This window comes from Vicugna pacos, chromosome 2, assembly GCF_048564905.1.
Source record: "Vicugna pacos chromosome 2, VicPac4, whole genome shotgun sequence".
NCBI lineage: Eukaryota > Metazoa > Chordata > Mammalia > Artiodactyla > Camelidae > Vicugna > Vicugna pacos.
The window spans coordinates 115,879,518-115,899,304 of NC_132988.1; the positions used below are offsets into that span (position 1 = coordinate 115,879,518).

The 19,787-nt window shown below is 51.9% G+C and overlaps 2 protein-coding genes across 2 annotated transcripts in view; both read left to right on the forward strand.

The window, feature by feature from the left end:
• SLC2A9 (solute carrier family 2 member 9) overlaps nt 1-19,350 on the forward strand; it is a 165,390-nt gene extending 146,040 nt beyond the window's left edge. Inside the window, 2 exon segments of the mRNA XM_072948739.1 lie at nt 19,097-19,115; nt 19,118-19,350. Coding sequence (XP_072804840.1) covers nt 19,097-19,115; nt 19,118-19,350 — 252 coding nt within the window.
• Nucleotides 6,976-8,162, forward strand: LOC140700617 (fibronectin type III domain-containing protein 10-like). Its single transcript, XM_072974325.1, is given in 2 exon segments — nt 6,976-7,430; nt 7,432-8,162. Coding segments are annotated over 2 exon segments (663 nt in total). The 3' UTR covers nt 7,640-8,162.
• Nucleotides 19,351-19,787: the final 437 nt, after the last annotated feature.

Genomic DNA, 19,787 nt, shown 5'->3' on the forward strand with positions numbered 1-19,787 from the left:
TGATCATCTTAAACCAGCATTTTTGCAACGCGCTGGCCCCAGTGTGAGACAAGTCTGTGTCCTTGTTCCCGTGCACACGGCCACCCTGCCCTGCATGTAGCCTCCAGATTGTTATCCACATCCCCACAGCTTCTGTGGTCATTGTCCCAAGAGTGATCACAATCGACAGGGAATCGATAACTCAGGGAAAAGGTTCTTTTTGTGTTGGACTCTATTCATTCACTCACTCATTCATTCAGCACATATTTATTGAGCCCTTGCCTTGTACCTAGCACGGTTTCCTGCAATAGAGATGGAGGAGGGGACAAAAACTTGTGTTCAATGGTCCTGGAGTGAAAAAGGAGGCAGGCAACCAAGGTGGACGTGAGGAGGTCAGAGAAGGCTTCTTGAAGCTGGTGACATCAGAGCGGAGACCTGAGTGAAGGGAGAGAGCAGCCTGGGAATGGAGACATCCAGACAGAGAAACAGCAAGTGCAAAGGCCCTGAGGCAGGGCCATGCTTGACCTGTGTAAGGAACAGCAGAGTCCAGTGTCACTGGAACAGAAGGAGCAGGGAAGACCAGAGAGGCAGGAAATGAGATCAGAGAGTTCTCCAGGGCCAGGAATACAAAAGATGTTCTGCACAGAGCAAGGGACCCAGCTGCGTTCCAGGAGGGAGGGTCAGGTTTCCCTGCTGTAACGCCCACCAGGGCTCCCTGCTGCCCAGAGAGCAGGTGACACCACTGGTGAAGGTGAGAATCTATCAGATGCCTCTGAGAAAGAACCCACCACCCATTCTCGGGGCCTATTTCAACCCTCCCCTGCCTCTCCATTAATAGTCTGCCTGTTAATTAGCTGGCGCTAAGCCCAGCACATTCTGGAGTCTCTGCTGGAAGCTGGGCTGAGTCGAGGTCAGCACCTGGCTGCAGACCCACGTGTGGCTACTCCTGCATCCACAGCTAGAAAGCAATTACTCTGCGCCAGGCCCCCTGCACAAGGCTTTATGTGTTCATGTCACCCTCATGCAGCCCCCAGCTGGGGTTTCTCAGCCTTTCCATCTTGCAGAGAAGTGAGGCTCAGGGAGCAGACGTGATCAGCCCAAGAGCCTGAGTCACAGTCAAAGCCGGTGGCTCTGCCCCATCACGGCTTCCTCACCAACAGTCTCCATCAGCCTCCCCATCTCCTCAGTCTCAGAGCCAGGGGTTGAGGCACTCTGCAACTTTTAAAACATCCTGACTTAGCTACAGCCATTGCATGTCAGGGGAGGCCAGAAGCCAGGGAGTTAGAGACACCTCTGCACCCATTTACTCCATCCTCAGGGCCCCTTCGCCTGGCTGCGCTCAGAACATAACAAGTTGTCTTCTCAATTGACTTCAAACCTTAAATGGCTTTTTCCAGTTTGGTTCAAAGCCAGCAGAGCCAGGGGTTAGTAAAATATTCATTATTGTGGGGAAAATTCACTTCAAATCGCTTCTCTGTCAACACAGATCTCCCCAACACCCTTACAAATTAAGTGGAGAAATTCTAGAGCCTTCACACAGCCCACAACTAAGTTTTATACATCCTCGACGACGGCCGCTGTCTTCTGAGCGGTTTGGAGGAGGGGGCATGAAAGCTCTCACTGAACTCCCAGACCCAAAGCACCAGCTGGCTTTCCCGGTGCAGCCTGGGAGTTAACAGCACTGACATGCCACTAATGCTAGTGTTTACTGAGCGCTTGCCACGGGCCAGGGAGCGCCTCTTTTTCAGCCTCGACAGATCAGAGACTGGAGCTCAGAAAGATGCTCAGAAAAATGACAGAGCCTGACTTGAACCCTGCTTTCACCCTCACCTGTAAGACAGGGAGATGGACCCCTTGGTTATAAGCAGATGACCCCGTCCTAAAAGTCCATTTGAACTGGGGTTGAGTTGCTAATCATTAAACGCACACACACACCCCCTCAGAGAGGTCTCCGGCTAAAATCAGATCCATCTGACCTGGATTTCACGTTGTCCGTTTGGCAGATCCTAGCCCACCCGCAGCTTCTCCCAAACAGAAATGCAGGGCTGCGTTTACCTTGAGACATTTTCCGAGTCGGGTGAGTCTGGGGCCCAGTTTTATGCTCAGTTCCATAAAGTGCACACCAGCTCAGCGTACTGAGCTGGAGTGCAGGTCAGAGAAAGGGTAGGGGAGAAGCCAGCGACACAACGGGGCATTTCCTAGGTGTCAGGTTACACGTGCAGTCACTCCGCTTCATGGAAGGTCTTATCACCCCCACGTACCAGGCAGGATGGGCTGGGGTTTGCTGCAGGAAGAAACAGCCCCCAAGTCACGGTGGTGTCCGACCACCTGGGGTTATGTCACTCGTGCTAGATAATCACTGTGGGGCGGCTAGAGATTCTGTCCCAGAGCTTCCTGACTAGGATGCTGGCTGGCAGGACCCCTTCCTTCCATAACAGCTGCCCCCGGGGCAGGTGGGGGGGATGTGGTAGGTTCCGCACCTGCCCATTAAGACCCTGATGCACAAATTCCCGTGAGTGAAATTCACATGGCCACATCCTACCTGAGCGGAAAAGCAAGCTGCCTTCCAAGGGGAAGAGGCGGAAAGTTTGTGCCCTCCCCTGATGAGGACCCTAGCCCGCTTTTCAGAAGAAGGTTGGGTTCAGCAGGCCTGGGAGACCTGCCCGAGGCTCGGGAGCGGAAGCGCACAGTCACAGCCGTGGACTGGCGACTTGCTCTACCCACACGGCTTTTATGGGTTTCACACTCCTTTCAGGATAACCTGCTTTCTGACGGCCTTGGCAACATGCTGGGGGGCTCACCACATTCATTCCAACTGGCTCGCTTCCAGCCAGGCACTCACCTGGCTGGCGGCCCTGGGGAGCCTGAGAGGTTTCTGGGGCCACCGCTCATGCTGAGTTACCACTCATGCTGAGTCACCCTGCCATAAGGAGCTGGAGTGTCTGAGGACAGAGTGGGACCAGGACTCAGGACTCTGAGGGTTACAGTGTCTCTCCTGCAAGAGCCGCATGCTGAGGCTGTCACCACGTGTAAAAACACATCCATTTGCACTGTCAGGATGATCTCAGAGACACGTCAGTCCCAGGGATGCTGAGAGCCTGGCCTGAGCAGGGGACTGTGGCCCGGGAGGGCTCGGCCTGGGCTAGGAGCTCAGGGCCAGGAGGGGTGCCACCCCCCCACAGATCTGAGGTCCCACCAGGCGCAAATGACACATGTCTGCGTGCCCATCTTAGAACACCCAGAACAGCTGCTTCCTCTCAGACATGTCAGAGCACAGGTGTCACGGGAGGAAGCCACCAAGATGGACAATCAGAGCGACACTGATTGAGAATTACTGTGCACCTGCTTCTGGTCCAAGCATATTTAATTCATTTACAAATGTAATTAATTTACTCCCGCAACAGCCTGTGAGGTAGATGCCATAATGGCCCCATTTCACACATGGAGAACCTGATGCACAGAAAGGTTAAGTAATTTACCCAGGGTTTCCCAGCTAATGAGGGGTAGAAGTGGGATTGAAACCCATGCAGCTCCAGGCTGTGCCTTCCTGACCACTACACTATACAGTGTCCCCCCAGGAGTCACAAATCTTGACCAGTGTCTCCTACACGGAGGGTAAGAGGTGCCAATCCAGCCTTGCAAATGAGACAGCAAGGTGAACCCCAGAGGCATGGCCCTGGGAGTGTACGCCCTTCCTGGGGCCACTCCAACAAATCAGCACAAAATGGGTGGCTTAATAGAAATCTATTATCTTACAGCTCTGGGAGCCGGAAGGTCCAAAATCTGTCTCCCTGAGCTGAAGCCAAGGTGTTGGCAGGGCCACACCCCCGCCACAGGCTCCAGAGCAGAATCCAGTTTCTTGCCTTTCTCACCTTCTAGGCTGCTTTCTGGAGCGCCTCGGCTCCCGGCCCCTCCCCATCTTCAAAGCCAGCAGTGAAGCGTTTTGCTTCAACGATCACGTGGTCTCACCTTCCATGTCACAACCCCCTCAGCCTCCCTTTCATAAGGGCAGTTGTGATGGCAGTTAGGGTCGACCCAAATAACACAGGATAGAATTTCCATCTCAAGATCCGAACCTAATCACATGTGCAAAGTCTCTTTTTGCCGTGTAAGGCAGGCAACATTCACAGGATGTCGGGTCCTGGGGTTTGGGGCCATTCCACAGCCGACTACAGGAAGTACTGGTGGGTTTTGGAAGCCTGGCCTGGACACCTGGTCGGAGGCCGCCCAGGGGCCGGGCAGATGTGCTGCTGAGTCCCTGACTACTGCCCCTCTGGTTGAGCACAAGGTGGTACTGAGACCCCCTGGAGGAGTCATCAGGTGCCAGTTCTGGGGTGGGAGGGCTCCTGGTAGATTCCAAAAGGGCCTGGATGTGCCTGGTAGCAGGAGACAGACTGGACGCTCATACACTAACCACAAATAGTAATTGCATGCCTGGCCTTTGCATCAGGCATTTGCTATTTCATCAGTGATGTGGGGTTGACCCCACTAGACCTTGTATGCTCTGGTAGGGAGCTCACACTTGATCCTGTGGGCCAGAGGTTCTCAGCCCTGGAAGCACATGAGATCCAGAAGGGTGAGTGAAAGAAATAATTAATGCTTGGGACCTGCCACCACCATCACCAAGATTCAGAGCTACTTGGAGCAGCGGGAGAGGGGCAGGGTGGCACTGTTTTAAGCGCTCCCGATGGTTCTAATGCATAGCGGTGGTTGAGACCCTCCAGCGCAGACATTTAGGAAACAGTGATGGATACTACACCGTGGGACTAGTGATTGCGTTTGTGTTTCGGGAAGACCCTTCCGGTGTCTTGGTGGAGGGGACAGGCTGTGGGCAGGAGACCTGGTGGCTGGGATTGTCTGTCACCTGCAAGAGGAATGGTGTTGGGTTGGATAGGGTGCCGGCCAAGGGAGGGATCAGTCAGGAGCGGAGTAGGTCCGCTCTACAGAGCCGAGGTGGGGGGGTGGCGGGGGGAGGGTCATGCACGAGGCAGCCCGGGCTGGGCCGACAGCCGAGCTGGTGGCAGTCACCTTGCTGTCAGGGCAGCGCACACCCCCCACCCCTGTCTTCATCACCTGTATTTACAGTCCAGCATCAGCCAGTCAGCAGCGCTGCCTGCCCGGTTGAACTCACGGCACAGCTACGTCTGAACTGGTCCACAGGAAGACTCCCACGATCTAAACAAGGCCATGTGCATCATCAGGAGGGGAAAGGGGGCCTTCTTCCCTCCTTAACCTTGACCTTTCAGCCCAGCTCATGCCTCCTCTTTCCCAGGTGCCCAGTTAGTGTTGTGCTAGGTGATTGTCGGTTTGTTCCTGGGAAAGATGTCCATGAATGTAACACTGGCTTCACAGTTCAGAAGTTCAATGGCACAGAGCCTTCAAAAATACTCAGTCCCATCTTCCTTCCTGTTTATGGAGAGCACATTTTATATGTCAGCATCGGTTTAGTAGGTCTGCCCAGTGAACCCTCTGTGGAAGCAAAACCTTCTGAACTTAAAAAGAAGGAACAGGGACTAAACAGATAGAACAGTATAAAATGATTCTAGATGTATTCAAGACCAAAATGTGCAAGCAAAACTAAAAACCAAACGGAAGACAAAGTAGGAAGGTGTCACCGTGACCCGGGCTGGGGAAGGACAAGACCCTTCAAGACACAAACAATGGGGAGAGAAAGGGTAGATTCAACTACATCAAAACGGTGGGTTTATGCCCAACGAGGAACGGCAGGGTCAAGGCTGCGGCAGACGATGGGGAGAGAGAAGCCCTGTGTAGCCTCTAAAACTGATCAGGGAGCAACACCTGCAACAGTGAGGACCTCCTGTGGGTCAACAGTAAAAAGACCTGAGTCCTACAGGGAAGGGGAAGTAGAAAGGGCCGTTCCCAGAACTAGATGCCAAAGTGGTAACATGCAAGGGAAGAGAGGCCTTGAACTTGTTTAAATCAGAGAAAGGCAGACTACACCGAGAACATGCCTCTGTGTACTTGCCCAGTTGTCAAATTAGAAGTAGAGAATACCGAGTGTTGACAAAGACCTAGGGAAATGGGAGCCCTCAAGCTCAGGTGGAGCAGTCTGCTACCAGTTATTCAAAATTAAGCATCCGTATCCCCAATGACCCCAGACGCCACCCCTAGTTACACATCCCAGAGATTGTCACGTAGGTCCACAGGATAGACTGCAGGAAAATTAACTACAGCCTTGTTTGTGGCAATGAGGGGTTAAAGGTAACCCGAGTCGCCGTCCCTTGGGGAAAGTATAAATAAAGCATAGGAGATACACACTACCAAACAGTTACACTGCCGTGAAAAGCAGTGAACCCGATCTTGACCCGCAAGTGCACAGATCTGACCCCAGTGCTGAGAGCAGAGCGGGGGAGTCTGAAGCCCGATACCATGTGTGTCGTTTATGTAAATTTAAAACACACATATCATGCAGGCGACTTAAAGACGCTGAAAGGGCACACACAGCTGGTGGGAAATGTTTACCTTTAGAGAAATGTACAGTGTGTTCTGTGAGTGTTTAGATTCCTGTGAACACTGAGGGTCATCGTGATTTTGATCTCATGACAATAGTTCTCAGCACTTATTTAATAACCTTTTCATTTCTCTTTAGGTCATTCAACATCTAACTATTAAATAATTGACACATTGAAGATAGTAGGGAAAGTGAAATAAAGCTAAGATGAAGTAAATGTGCTCAGAATAAAGACAGTAAAAGTACTTCAGCTGGCATTAGTTTAACCCAAATTAATTATATTAAAGAAGAGTTATTATTTTAAAAACACACATATATAAAGCAACAATACAGATTTTCAGGAAGAAAATGACAGAAAGTTGACTGATAAAAAGATAGATGGGGCGGGGGCGGGTCGGAGCGGGCCGCGGCGGCTGAGGGCGCGGCGCGCCAGGCGAGCGCGGGGAGCGGCGGCGCGGCCCGCGTGACCCACCGCCCGTGCGCCCGCGAGCCCCCGCCCCGCCGCCGCCCGGCCCAGCCGCAGGATGCGCGCCCCGCCGTTGCTGCTGCTGCTGGCCGCCTGCACTGCGGCCGCCCCGACGCCGCCGGGCTGGGAGCCGGCGGCCGACGCGCCCTGGTGCCCCTACAAGGTGCTGCCCGAGGGCCCCGAGGCGGGTGGCGGGCGCCTGTGCTTCCGCAGCCCCGCGCGCGGCTTCCGCTGCCAGGTGCCCGGCTGCGCGGCGCACGCTTCGGCCGGCCGCTCGCTGCGCGCCAGCGTCCTGCGCAACCGCAGCGTGCTGCTGCAGTGGCGCCTGGCGCCGGCCGAGGCGCGCCGCGTACGCGCCTTCGCGCTCAACTGCTCGTGGCGCGGCGCCTACACGCGCTTCCCCTGCGAGCGCGTGCTGCTCGGCGCTTCCTGCCGCGACTACCTGCTGCCCGACGTGCACGACGGCGTGCGCTACCGCCTGTGCCTGCAGCCGCTGCCGCTGGGCTCCGAGCCCCCCCGTCGTCCCGGAGCCCGCCGCCGCCGCGGAGTGCGTTGAGTTCGCCGCCGAACCGGCCGGCATGCGGGAGATCGTGGTGGCCATGACGGCGGTGGGCGGCTCCATCTGCGTCATGCTCGTGGTCATCTGTCTGCTGGTGGCCTACATCACCGAGAACCTCATGCACCCGGCCTTTGGGCGCCCGGGCCTGCGCCGGCAGCCCTGAAGCTCGAGGCATCCGCCCACCCGGGCTCCGCCTGCCAGACTAGTGCGCGGGAGGCTCCAGGCCCTCGGCCCGCCCTCCCCTCCTCGCTCCTGCTCCCGCCTTAGGATCTCCACCCATGGTCTGCTGGAGACGGATGAGGCACCGACCGGCCCAGGCCAGGGCCCTGGAGTCGTCGCACGACCTTCCCAGCTGAGCAGCCGCTTCCCAGACTCCAGCTCGAGACTTAGTCCTGTGGCCTGGGCAGGCCGCTCTCCAGCAGCCTTTATGGGGGCCGTCAGAGCCTAAGGCCTCTTCTAGTAAGAGCCATTGGCACCCCCCGAGCCGTCACCTTGTGTCTCCAGCCTGTGCTAAGCTGGAAAAACCAGGCTGTCGTCATGACTTTGTCACTGTGTGCTTTGCCGACTCGAGGGGGCCCCTTGGAGCCTGTCCACTCCCCGCCCCACCCCAGTGGGCTTAGGTAGCTTCGTGCCTTAGTATCTTGGGTCCAGTGCGGGAGCCACCCCCCCCCCCCCGTCCAGTGCTGTCCACAGGAGGTCTGTGGCCCTGATACTGGAAGCTTGTGCGGGCTTCTGGCCAGAGCCCCCTGAGGACCCTCCCTTTCAGCCTTGCAGGAGCATCCGGTTTGGGTAAGCAGCATCCAGGCGTCCTGTGGTTTCCCCACGTGGGTATCTGACAAGCTGGGAGCCACCACTTAGCTCAGCAGGCAACTGAGAATCTAGCTGTTGTGTCCAGGGTGGGTGTCCTCTGATTTGGGGCAGTTCATCAGGGCTGGGCTCCTTCCCCTTTTGTGTGTCTGGTGAATGGGGGCAGGTGGCCGGGAAGGTGGGGTCTGAAAGAACAGTATTGTGTCCAGAGGGCAGAAGGTTAGATGCCAGCCTTGCCCAGCTGGACCTTCCACTGTGGTCTGGACCCCAAGTCTCAACCATAGCACGATGGACATCACCACCCCATCCCCTCCTCGAGCTGGTGGCCAGGGGCCCGGGATCTGGCTAGAGATGCTGCTGCCCACCTGCCTGCTCACCCACTCACTATGGACTGAAGGCTGGCCTTGCCCCTCTCCAGAGAGACCTGAGTGTCCTGGCCAAGGCTGCTTCCTACACCAACCACCTGATGGTGCCAGGCACTGGGAGGGGTGCAGCATGGCACACCCGGCTCTCTGCAAGCCCCTGACTGTGACCATGCTGGACCTGGCACGTCTGGAGTCACTGTGGCTACCCCTCCCCTCCCCCTAGTAGCCACCAGCGACCCCAAGCCCTGGCTAGTGCCTCTGCAGCGCCCACTCCCTACCTCTGTCTGCTCTGCCCGCCCCTGGCGTGGCACTGGTCAGGTGTGGCCTGACACCAGTGTCTAAATGTCCACCATTCTTAGACCAAAAAAATAAATAAATAAAAAGATAGATGGATGATGATGATGATGATGGTGATGACAGATGGATGGATAGATGGATAGATAGATAGATAATAGATAGACAGACAGAAAGAACTGGTTGATTTCAAGAACATTCATCAAACACTTGCACATGAGTTTGTCTAGGGTTGAGGGAAGCGCATGGAAGGGCAAAAGGAATGAGGGCAGAGACTGAGGGGAAAAAGAGGAAAAACAAATCAATATAAATAAGAGAGGAATGGTACCCAGTCCAGTAATGATAGAAAGTCAAGAAACAAGGAATGTGATTGACTCACCTTGCTGTGTCCTCCTCCTCCTCCCCCCCTCCCCCCCTCCCCTTCCTCCTCCTCCTCCTCTTCCTTTTTCCCTGTGAAGTTTTCTGGAAGAATTCCTGAGGGAAGTCTAGTTATAAATGGCTCAGGATCTCTTGTAGCAACTAAGAAAATACAAAGAAAAGCAAGTGAAAGCACCTGTGTCACGGGTTACTGATGCTGCTTCCTTCCTTTCTGCCAAATGTATGTAATTTTTTAAATTTATAAAAAATTGAAATTGATTTTTGTTTTCTTTTGTTTTTGGCTTTTCTCACCCGGCATGATTTTATGAGCCTTTCCTTATGCCCATGGGCATTTTTTTTATGGCAATTTCCCTCTGGAAGCAGAGTTCCTGGGGCATCTCCTGGGTCTCTGGGTTTTCAGGGATTGTTCAGGACATGTTGGCAGTCTGCTGCTGACTAGAGTTGAATGGCCCTGCTGGACGCGCTGATAGAGACACCGGTTAAGTGGCCACGTTTAGATTTGGGGAAATTTCGGCCTCCTGATCAAGCTGGGGAGGACAATGTTGGTTAAATGTCCTTTCTGGATGGGAACTTGCCAAGGCAGAGGGCCAGGCTCCTGGGGCCACTGCTGCAAATGACAAAGGCATTGGGGACACACAGGACTTACAAGTTCTGAGTCACATCCCTCCCCTTGCCCGGACCCTCCGGTGGGATCAGCTCTGCTTGCTGTAGACTCTGTAAACGAACCATTCCCATTCCACAGACCTTCTCAAAGCCATCTCAGCCACAATCAAGAGCCACTGTGTTCCTTTCCCACGGCTACCATAACCAAGTGTCACAGGCGAGGGGGCTTAAACAGTCGAAATCTGCTGCCTCACAATTCTGGAGGCTGAAAGGCCAGGACGGAGGCCTCGGCCATGTTGGCTCCTTCTGAGGCCTCTCTCCTCGGCGTGCAGGCGGCCGTCTTCTCCCTGTGTCCTCGCGTGTTCTTCCATCTGCACGCGTCTGCTCCTGATCTCCTCTTCTTGTGAGAAAACAAGTCACCTGGACTAGGGCCCACCCATGTGACCTCGTTTTACCTTATCACCTCTTTAAAGACCCCACCTCCAAATGCCGTCCGTCTGAGATACTGGGGGTTAGGATTTCAGCTTGAAGCTTGAGGGGATACAAGTCCGCCCACAGCAGCCACCAAGCACTGCTGTTCAAGCATTTTGGTCCTTTTACTTATTCCAAAATGTGTCAGGGGCAAATGTCTCCCAGCTCCCAAAAGAGGCCTGCAAGGAGCCTGAACTTCTTCAGAAAGAAGAAATATCTGTGCCAGCATGACTCTGGACAAAGGCATGAATCCAATCTGTATTGTAGCCCATCCATTAGCAAAGGGGCCCTGGGCTGCCTCTCTAAGCCTCAGTTTTCTCAGTTTTCTCATCTGTTGGAGGATAAATACCCCAGATCCCTGCTTCTCATATGTATTGGGAAGGCTGCTTCCTGCCATGTGATTTCAGGGTCACCTGGAGAGAGGAGACAGGGCAGAAAGGGCAATCGTGGTGAATGCCAGAAACCTGCCCCATCCCTCACTAGCTGAGCCATCTGGGACAAGTAGCCTCTCAAGGCTTGCCTCTCCCCTCCTTGCTCCTTCTCTTCCACCCATCCTGCCCTCTTCCCGCAAAATGCTCTAGATGGGCTGGGCTGGACTGCCCTGACCCCTGGGAAGATTAATATCACTCTCTGGAGAAACAGCCGTAGCCTGTCTTCTCCTCTAGGCCTTTGCTGTGGTCAGCATCATTGGGTCCCTTGGGACACTGGTTATAAAAGCCTACAGATGACTCGGACTTTTCCGTAAACATCAATATTTTCTGGTTCGGAGAAAAGTGCATACAAATGTGTGCCCGCTTGGTCCCACTCGAGTTACAAAATCCCACCTGAGTTCAGTAAAATCTGGAAGTGAGAAAATGATGCTCTTCAACTTGAAAAATAGGGTCTTATCCCAAATGCCTATGCAAAGTGAGGGGGAAAACTGACACAGATCTGGGAAAATGGGAGCTAAAATCAAGCAAAAGTGCCCCCAGCCTCTCTGGATGGGCCAAGTGGTTCCCCAAGGAAGAGAGTCTTTTACCCACTCAGTCCCTGCAGGTGCCAGCATCAGGCCAGAGGCAGGGAGGGCAGTGAACAGTGGGGCACAACCTGCCCCAACATTTTATAGAGAACAGATATGACTCTCGTGGGACAAGTGTAGTTTGTGTTTCATGGGAGGAGGTAAAACAGGGTGGGGGGGTCACTTAACTGGACTGATCAGTGCAGGGAACTTTCAAGCTGAGATTGAGGAAGTACCTGCTTGGGGCAGGGGAGGGAGGCGATGCCTGGCAAGGAGATGGAAGATGCTGGCAGAAGCCCTGAGCAGGCATAGAGCAGGCTTCCGAGGGAAGGAGAGGATTCCAGGTCCTTCTGAGGGAGGACAGGAAGCTGGGGCCAAATCCCTTAAGGCACTGAGGCACTTAGGGACTTGGGGCTCATCCGAAGGACGGTGGAAGCCACTGCAAGATTTTAAGACGTGATCCGTTTTGTGCTTCTAAGAGACTTCTCTTTATCTGCCTGGAGGGAACTAGATTCAGGGCAGAGGAAGGAAAAATGGAAGCTAAGGTGGTAGAAGCCAGCACAGCGGTTAACTCTGTGTGTGCTGGGGGCGGGATGAGGGACACTGACTAGAAGATGGCACAAGGAACTTTCTGGAGTGGTGGAAATGCTCCACATCTTAGTAAGGTATTGGTTACGCAGGGGTATACTTTCCTCTGAATGCACTGAACTCCACACTAGAGTTCTTTGCAAGTTATTATATGCAAACTATATCTTGGTAAAAATTAGTATTTTTTAAAAAAGATGTTTCAGGGTAAAGTCATCAGGACTTAGCAGCAAAGACAGAAAGGGAAGGAGTCGTCAAAGGTGATATCAGGTGTCGGTCTCAGGCAGGAGGGAGGACGGCAGGGCCATTTCTGCAGGCAGCTGGAGGAAGAGCAGGCTTGCAGGGAGGGAGGTAGGTTGCGAGGGGGAGACGTCGGCAGGGCTGTTAATGTGGCTTCCAGCAGGGCGTGTGGAGTTGAAACGCCATCCATCAGGCAGCCCCAGGGCCGTGCCTACCTCAGAGGTTCCTGGGCAACTCCAACGAGACCTTCAGTGCACATGGGACAGTAACTTGGGAGCCACAACACACACCAGAGATTCACGTCATCACTGAGGTCCCCGCCCCCTTCCAGCATCCCGAGAAGCGTCCTGATGTTTCCGGTCCGCTCTGCTCACAAAGCAGAATAGCCTGGCCTTTTAAAGCTCTTCGCAGAATTGGAGTCACAAGCGTAAGGCACCTGGCTTCCCATCAATTCTTCAATGGCGGTCTGTGCGCTGACTCATCCAGGAGCTCGGTGTGAATCACCAACCAGCCAGCGTTCCAGCTCCCGGAGCGGGAGCAGGGCGGACACTGAGCAGAATTATATTTTCATCACATCATGAAAATCTAACTTGGAAGCTTTTTTGTACTTTCCTGCATCTCCATAAAAGTCCTCTCATTTCGTTAACTTATCAACACGTTTAACAATACTAAGAAAGCGCTTACACTGAGCCAAGCGCTGTCTCGGGTTGGGGTCCTGTGGAGAGCAGGTGACATGCATTCTGCCATCATGGAACTTACAACCCAAGCTTGGACACGAGGTGAGAATTCGGGGAGAGAGGGAACAGCAAGCACAGAGGCTCAGAGCCCGCAGAGGCGGGAGTGGCCCAGAGCCAATGTGGAGGGGGCACGGTGGGAGGCGGGAGTGGCCCAGAGCCAACGTGGAGGAAGCACAGAGCGAGGGAGGCGGAGGGGACAGCGCACGCCTCTGCGGGGCAGGCCAAGGAGGCTGGTCTTCATTCCAGAGCAGGGGGACGGAAGTGGTTTCAGTAGGGACTCATGTGACCAAGGTATTTTTTTGAAAGGCTCCTCGGGCTTTGCCGTGCAGAACAGACTGGGGAGAGTCCACACGGACGGGGGACACCAGTCAAGAAGGCGAGAAGCTATGGTTCCTTGGGTGAGGCAGGGCTGACAAGCTCCAGCCCACCCCTTGTTTTGGTAAATAAAGTTTTATCGGGATGCAGCCAAGCGCATCCCTGTGTGTTTCATCGTCTCCCATTGCCTTCCCGCAAAAGCAGAGCTGAGAGGTCCTGACAGAGACCCAATGTCCCTTTACAGGAAAATTTTGCCAGTCCCTGGGCTAGACTTCCAGAGTGGAGCTGCCAAGGTGGGGCGGCTAGACTGGGGGGCTATTTACGGAAGGAAACACGGCAGGACTTAGTGGGAGGGCCTCACATGGGGACAGGAGGACCTGCCAAGGGGACAGGAAGCATCACGAATGACTTGCAGGTCTCCAGCCGGTGTCGTCCAGCCTCAGGCACCCTCATCCTCATTGTGCCGGGCCCCACAGGGAGGGAGGAGGGCTGCCATTCACATCACACTAGAGTCCAGGCGCTGTCCTCAACACGTGTGATTAACTCACTTTGGAAAACAGTCTACACCAGATGCTGTGGTGAGTTCTTGGGACCCAGAGAGGGGTGACATGTGCCCCGTCCTCAGAGAGATGACAGCGGGGATGCCACCGACTCGCAAACAGCGGGACATGCTCAGTAGAGGTTTGTGCATGTAAAAGTCTCTCAGAGGAGACACGCTTGGACCTAGTGTGAAAGATGCAGGGGCGGCTTCTAAGTAAAGTTCGGAAGAAAATCTCTTGTGTGTTCTGGGGAATGTAGTCACTATTACAGGAATTATTCATTCTCTTTTTTTTTTCCTTTCTAACACTTGCTGCTTTTGATAAATATAACCCAGAGTTACACAGGGTTCTAATTGTGTTACCTCTAGAGCACGTGGCCAGATTTCTAGGCAGTGCCCACGCCCCTCCCCCACCCCGACAAGGCTGATGTGCGAAGGGACCCGGGATTACTCTGTCAGAGCTCGCAGCTCCCTTCCCAGCACCGTACTTCGCATCTAAAGCTTTCCTTTGTTCGGGGAAGCTGGCAGCTTCAAAGAGCTGCTGTGTTTTCACGAAATTCTGATAAACTGGAGTAGAAGAAAGGTGAGATTTCTCTTTAATATCAGGATCTTTTCCTTAAAGTGGCACTTTGCCATAATTGCTTAACTTTTTTAGCATAATTTGGTGGTATAGCGTACTCTCAAAAGAAAAACTGTTTCTCCATTTTAAAGACTATGGAACATTTTCATGATCGTTTGTAATAACACAAAAGATGTGTTAGAGAAAGGATGTAACTGCAGCTCATAGCGTTTATGTGGGTTGGAGAAGGGAGTTTCCCCGGATGACAGGACCAAGCACCTACACAAGGGTCTCCTGTCACTACTACTTCTTTTCCCTTTGGGGCTTCCAGGAGATCACCAGGACCTCAGGGCCAGCTACCTGTCCCCACCTCCAGACTGGTCCTCAGCTGAGCCACCTGGCAGGCTGAGTCCCGTGTCCTGGGAGAATTTTTTTTTTTTTTACCAAATTCTTGTATCTAACTCTAGCTATAGAATTTTCTTTTGGTTAAGTTCCTGTTGATACTTGTTCACCGTGAGTGAATTACCACTTGGGTTTAGGTTCCTTCATTTATACTATTATATGTATATATATTTCTATAGAAAGTATACATAATAAATCAATTTCTCTGTAAGTATATAATATATAGAGTATATATTTTTAATTATAATTATGAAACACATCATACGCAAAGGAGGATGAAATACATCACCTAGACAAAGAGAGTAATTTGATTACTGTTATTATAGAATTATAACATGGAAAAAGTAGCATTATACGGAAAAGTAGCAGGGAAAAATCAGCGCACTCAGCCAACGTAAGCCATGGCAATGCCCTGGTGCCTCTCCCTGGTCCCTGGCTGGGATTTTGCGCTCATCATGCTTTTGTTTTTTTCTTATTTTATGATTTGACCCCCGTATGAAGGGGGTCCCCTAAAAATCTAGTGTTGTGCTTTGCCTGGTTTTTGTGTTTATATAAAGAGAACCGCCATCCTGGAGGTTCTTGCTGTGCCTCGTTCTTATACCCAGTGTGTCTTCAGGTGCCATCCATGTCACATGCCTGACCACAGGCCACCGTCTTTTACTGCTCTATAGAATCCTTTGTATGAATGCATCCTAATTATTAGCCCCTTCCCTTTCCCCAGAGCATCAGAGCCGTCTCCCGTTCGCTCACTCTGTGAGCAGCGTCGCTCTGAACTTCCAGGTACGGCGCACCAGGGTTCTGTGCTGATGGGAACGGGGGCTGCCCGCTAACGCAATGCGGGAGCCACCGCCAGCCACGCGACCGCTGAGCACCTGAATGTGGCTGGGGTGGCCGAAGCGCTGGGCTTTCCATTAATTTAAATTCAAATAGAGCCTCTCCAGAACAGACGCACCCTGCGTGTCACTGCTGGGTCGCAGGACACGCGCACCTCGCCTTGACGCGGTAAAGCGCAGTCGTGCTCCAAGGTCGGCATGGCCGTTTCCAGGATGAAAGTTCGTGTTGCTCCTCAACACTTGGCATTGGTGTTGTCGGACTTTTCCGTTGTTTACTGACCTGGTAGTGCGGAATGGTATAGAATTATGGTTTTATCTCGTATTATCCTGAATCACTAAGGACAGTGAGCACCTTTTCACAGGCTTACTTGCCATTTGCATTTCTTCTTCTGTGAAACACCTGTTCACGCATTCGATCCTTTTCTCTGTTAGGTCACCTTTTTCTGATTGACTCATAAGAGTTGGGTTTTTAAAAGCTGGGACACAAATTCTCTGTTCGCTGTGTATGATACCTCCTGCCCGTCTGTGGCTCCTGCACTCCGTGGTGCTCTCAGATGAACAGATGCTCTTAATTTTAAAGTAGCCAGAGGTTGGTTTGTTTGCCTTAATTTATGAACTAAGCTTCATGAATGTGACAGTGTTTTACAGAAAACCTCTGATATGACTGTGTCTATTTTATTCGTGGGGAAAATGAGGCCCCGACGGGTTGGGTGCACTTCCCAGCATCACGTAACGAGCTGGGTGTTTGGTGGAGTCAGATCTGGAACCAAGCCCTGCTGCTTCTCAGGCAGGGTCCCTCCTGCTACAGACGCCTGAAATCTCTTTGCTCGGGGGACACTGGATGGACCTTCCCACACCAACCATACTCGAGAGGGACTGAAAAACTTCTCAGGAGCAGCTAGCTGGGCAGAAAGTCAATTTCTGAGTTGTTTTGAAGTAAAAGAGGAAAGAGGGAAAAAGTGACACATACATCCTCCATGCCAGGTGCTTTGCCAGACCAACAGCATTGAATGAATTTGCCCAAAAGGGGCAGGTACAGAAGCGAGACAGTGGCCTCCAGATCAGGCCAGCCGGGATCAAACCCAGATGCAGCCCTTACCAGCTGGGTAACTGCAGGCAAGTCACTCGCCCTCTCTTTTTTTTTTTAAACATTTTTTTTATTGAGTTATACTCATTCTACAGTTTTGTGTCAAATTCCAGCGTAGAGCACAATTTTTCAGTTATACATGAACGTACATACATTCATTGTCACATTCTCTTTCGCTGTGAGCCACCACAAGATCCTGTATATATTTCCCTGTGCTACACAGTACCATCTTGTTTAGTCACTCGCCCTCTCTGATCTCCATTTTCTCACCTGTAAGAGAAGGTTAAGAAGATTGACTTCACAAGTGAGTTGGTGAATCACTGTAGGATCCCAGTAGCATTTTAATCCCCCTGCACAGACATACACACACACACACACACACACACACACACATACACACACACACGACAGTGAGAGTCATGATAAATAATGGAGAAAGTGTGAGCTGCTAGTCAGGCCCTACGTGGCCTTGGACGTGTTACAAAACCTCTCGAATCCTCAATTTCATCTTTTGTCAAAGGGAAGGACAAATGGCTGCATCACAGTGTGGGCTATAGGCATCAGACTAGAAAATGTCTGTGATGTTGCTGGCACCCAGGAGGGGCTTAATAATTGCATTTCTCTGCCCAGATTAAATGCAATCACATACTTGCAGGAGTGCCAGGTTGCCACATGATGGCTGGCATGGAATTATTTGGGGCAGATGCCGACGAAGGTCCTTCTGCTGCCAGGACAGGGTGAACTCCAGCTCCCAGCGTTTCTGGTCCTTCCATCCATGTGATGCTCTATGCACTGCTCAGGGGGGTGGTGAGGGGGACCCTATTGGTCCCTCCTTACAGTTGAGGAAACCAAAGCACAGGGAGGTCGCACTGCTCATGCAGGCTCCCACATGGCGGGCAGGACGGGGCGAGCCCAGGCAGCCCTTCTCCAGCACTGGCCCTTACCTTCTGTCGGAACCTCTGGGCTTGGCAGGCCCTGAGGCTTCTTTTTCCCTTGACCCTTTAGCCAGGTCTCTCCTGTCTTCTCCCCTGTCCTTGCTTTCTAAGCTGTGAGCACAGCTCTCTCTTCTCTGTTCTGCTCGTGGAATCTGCGTGGGCAAGTGGAAGGCGCACACCCTCAGAGACAAGCCTCCCTGGTGTGGAACGTTTGCTACCTCCACAGCTGCCCTCTGACCTTCACAGGGAATAGCTCGTTTGATCCTTACAACAGCCAGTGAGCACCATTACTACCCTCATTTTACAGCTGTGAAAACTGAGGCACAGATAGCCTCGGATTCAGTAAACGGTGGATCTGGGATGTGAGCTAGAGATCCAGTTTTTAAGCACTGGCTATGCTCCGAAGATAAATGTTTGTCAAGTCAAAGAACAGCCTGCAATTGACTAAAATCAAGATATTGCTTCTTGTGAAGTATCATTCGTAGACAATGTCACCTTATCTGTCAATCTGTAGACATTTGTTGAATGAAAAAGTCATGGCTCTGACAACTGGAACCTATAAAGCCTTTTTTAAATATTTGATTTATTTATTATTGTATTATTTAATTTTTGTGTGTGGGGGGAGGTAATTAGGTTTATTTATTTTTAGAGGAGGGACTGGGGATCGAACCCAGGACCTCCTGCATGCTAAGCACGTGCTCTACCACTGAGCTACACCCTCCCCCCACCCCCGGAACATATAAAGCCTCTCATCTAACAAACATTTATTGGGCAATTACTGTGAGCCAGGCACTGTGCGGGCACAGGAGCTGCGGAGATGACCAAGTCACTGAGAAGCTCAAGGTCAAGTGCTGTCACCAGGGTCATTCTAGTCCAATCACAAGGGGTGCTATAATCAAGACACACAAAATAGAGTGATTGCATTCAATAGTTCTCCTTTTTCTAGTCTCTCTTATTCGTAGGAAGCTGTATCAGAGCATCAGTGAGTTACACATTTTGTGTATTAGAAAAGATGGTGTTAGCTTGACCTCATCTCCGTACTTTTCTTACTAACTTGGGAATTACACTTCCCTTTTGACAACACACTTTTCTCATGCTTCTCTTGGGGAGTAGGGGAAGGAGAATGTGGTTAATGGTAAATATGAACTTAAGACAACATTCAGCAAGTATCACGTTTTGCTTTTGTGATGGTGAATTTCTACATGCCTAGTTTTCAAAATAAATAAAGACTGCCTGCCGTTTCTTCATCTCTCCCGGGGTTTGAAGCTGATTTATTCGTGCCTCATGTGAGAACATCTCCTGTAGACTCTTATAAAACACATTTGCCTGTAGAGCCAGCCTCACTCATGCTGTGTTTTATCCAGGAGTATTGGTATATGAACAGGAAACTACTTTTAAAAATCTGCTCAGAGAGGTATTCACAGCCAGTTTGGCAACTGCCTTCCTCATGTTTTTTGTCTCTGCCTGTCCACAGAGGAGTCTGCACACCTACTGTCCGTGGTCTTTGCTGCAATCTGCTTCATAGGTGCTGCTGGTTTATATTTTGTCCTGACTGAGACCAAAAACAGAACCCATGCAGAAATCAGCCAGGCATTTGCCAAAAGGAACAAGGCGTACGAACCAGAAGAGAAAACGGATTCAGCTATAACTGATGATAAAATGAACAGAAAGCCTGAACCAGACTCCTCCTCCACGCTGGAGAATTGTGTCCAAAGCAGGCCTGTCTGAATGGATACTCCCACCGTTTTAGGAAGCCAGAGATCCCCCTGCAAGTTCAACATTATCAAATATTTAAAAGTAAACCTTTGCTAATCTAACATCACAACCATTGGGGATTTATTCACAGCTAGAAAGAATCACCCTATGTTTCAATGGACCCCCACATTCTTCTGTAGAGATCCGTGGCCTGCCTTCTTCATGACTTAGCCCATGGTTTCAAAATGAAATTGGGGGAATAGCATTTGAATGCTTTCTCAGAAGACAGCCGTCTGGTCTGACAGAGGACTCAATGGACTGGGAATCACAGACTGAGGTTCTAGTCCCAGCTCTGCCCTAAGGGACCAGTGGGGTGTCTCGTGGAAGGGAAAGACACCCACGATCCCTGTGAACTGAATTATGACCCAGGGCTGGAGAAATAATAAACCCCTGAGAAAAGATAATGAAGT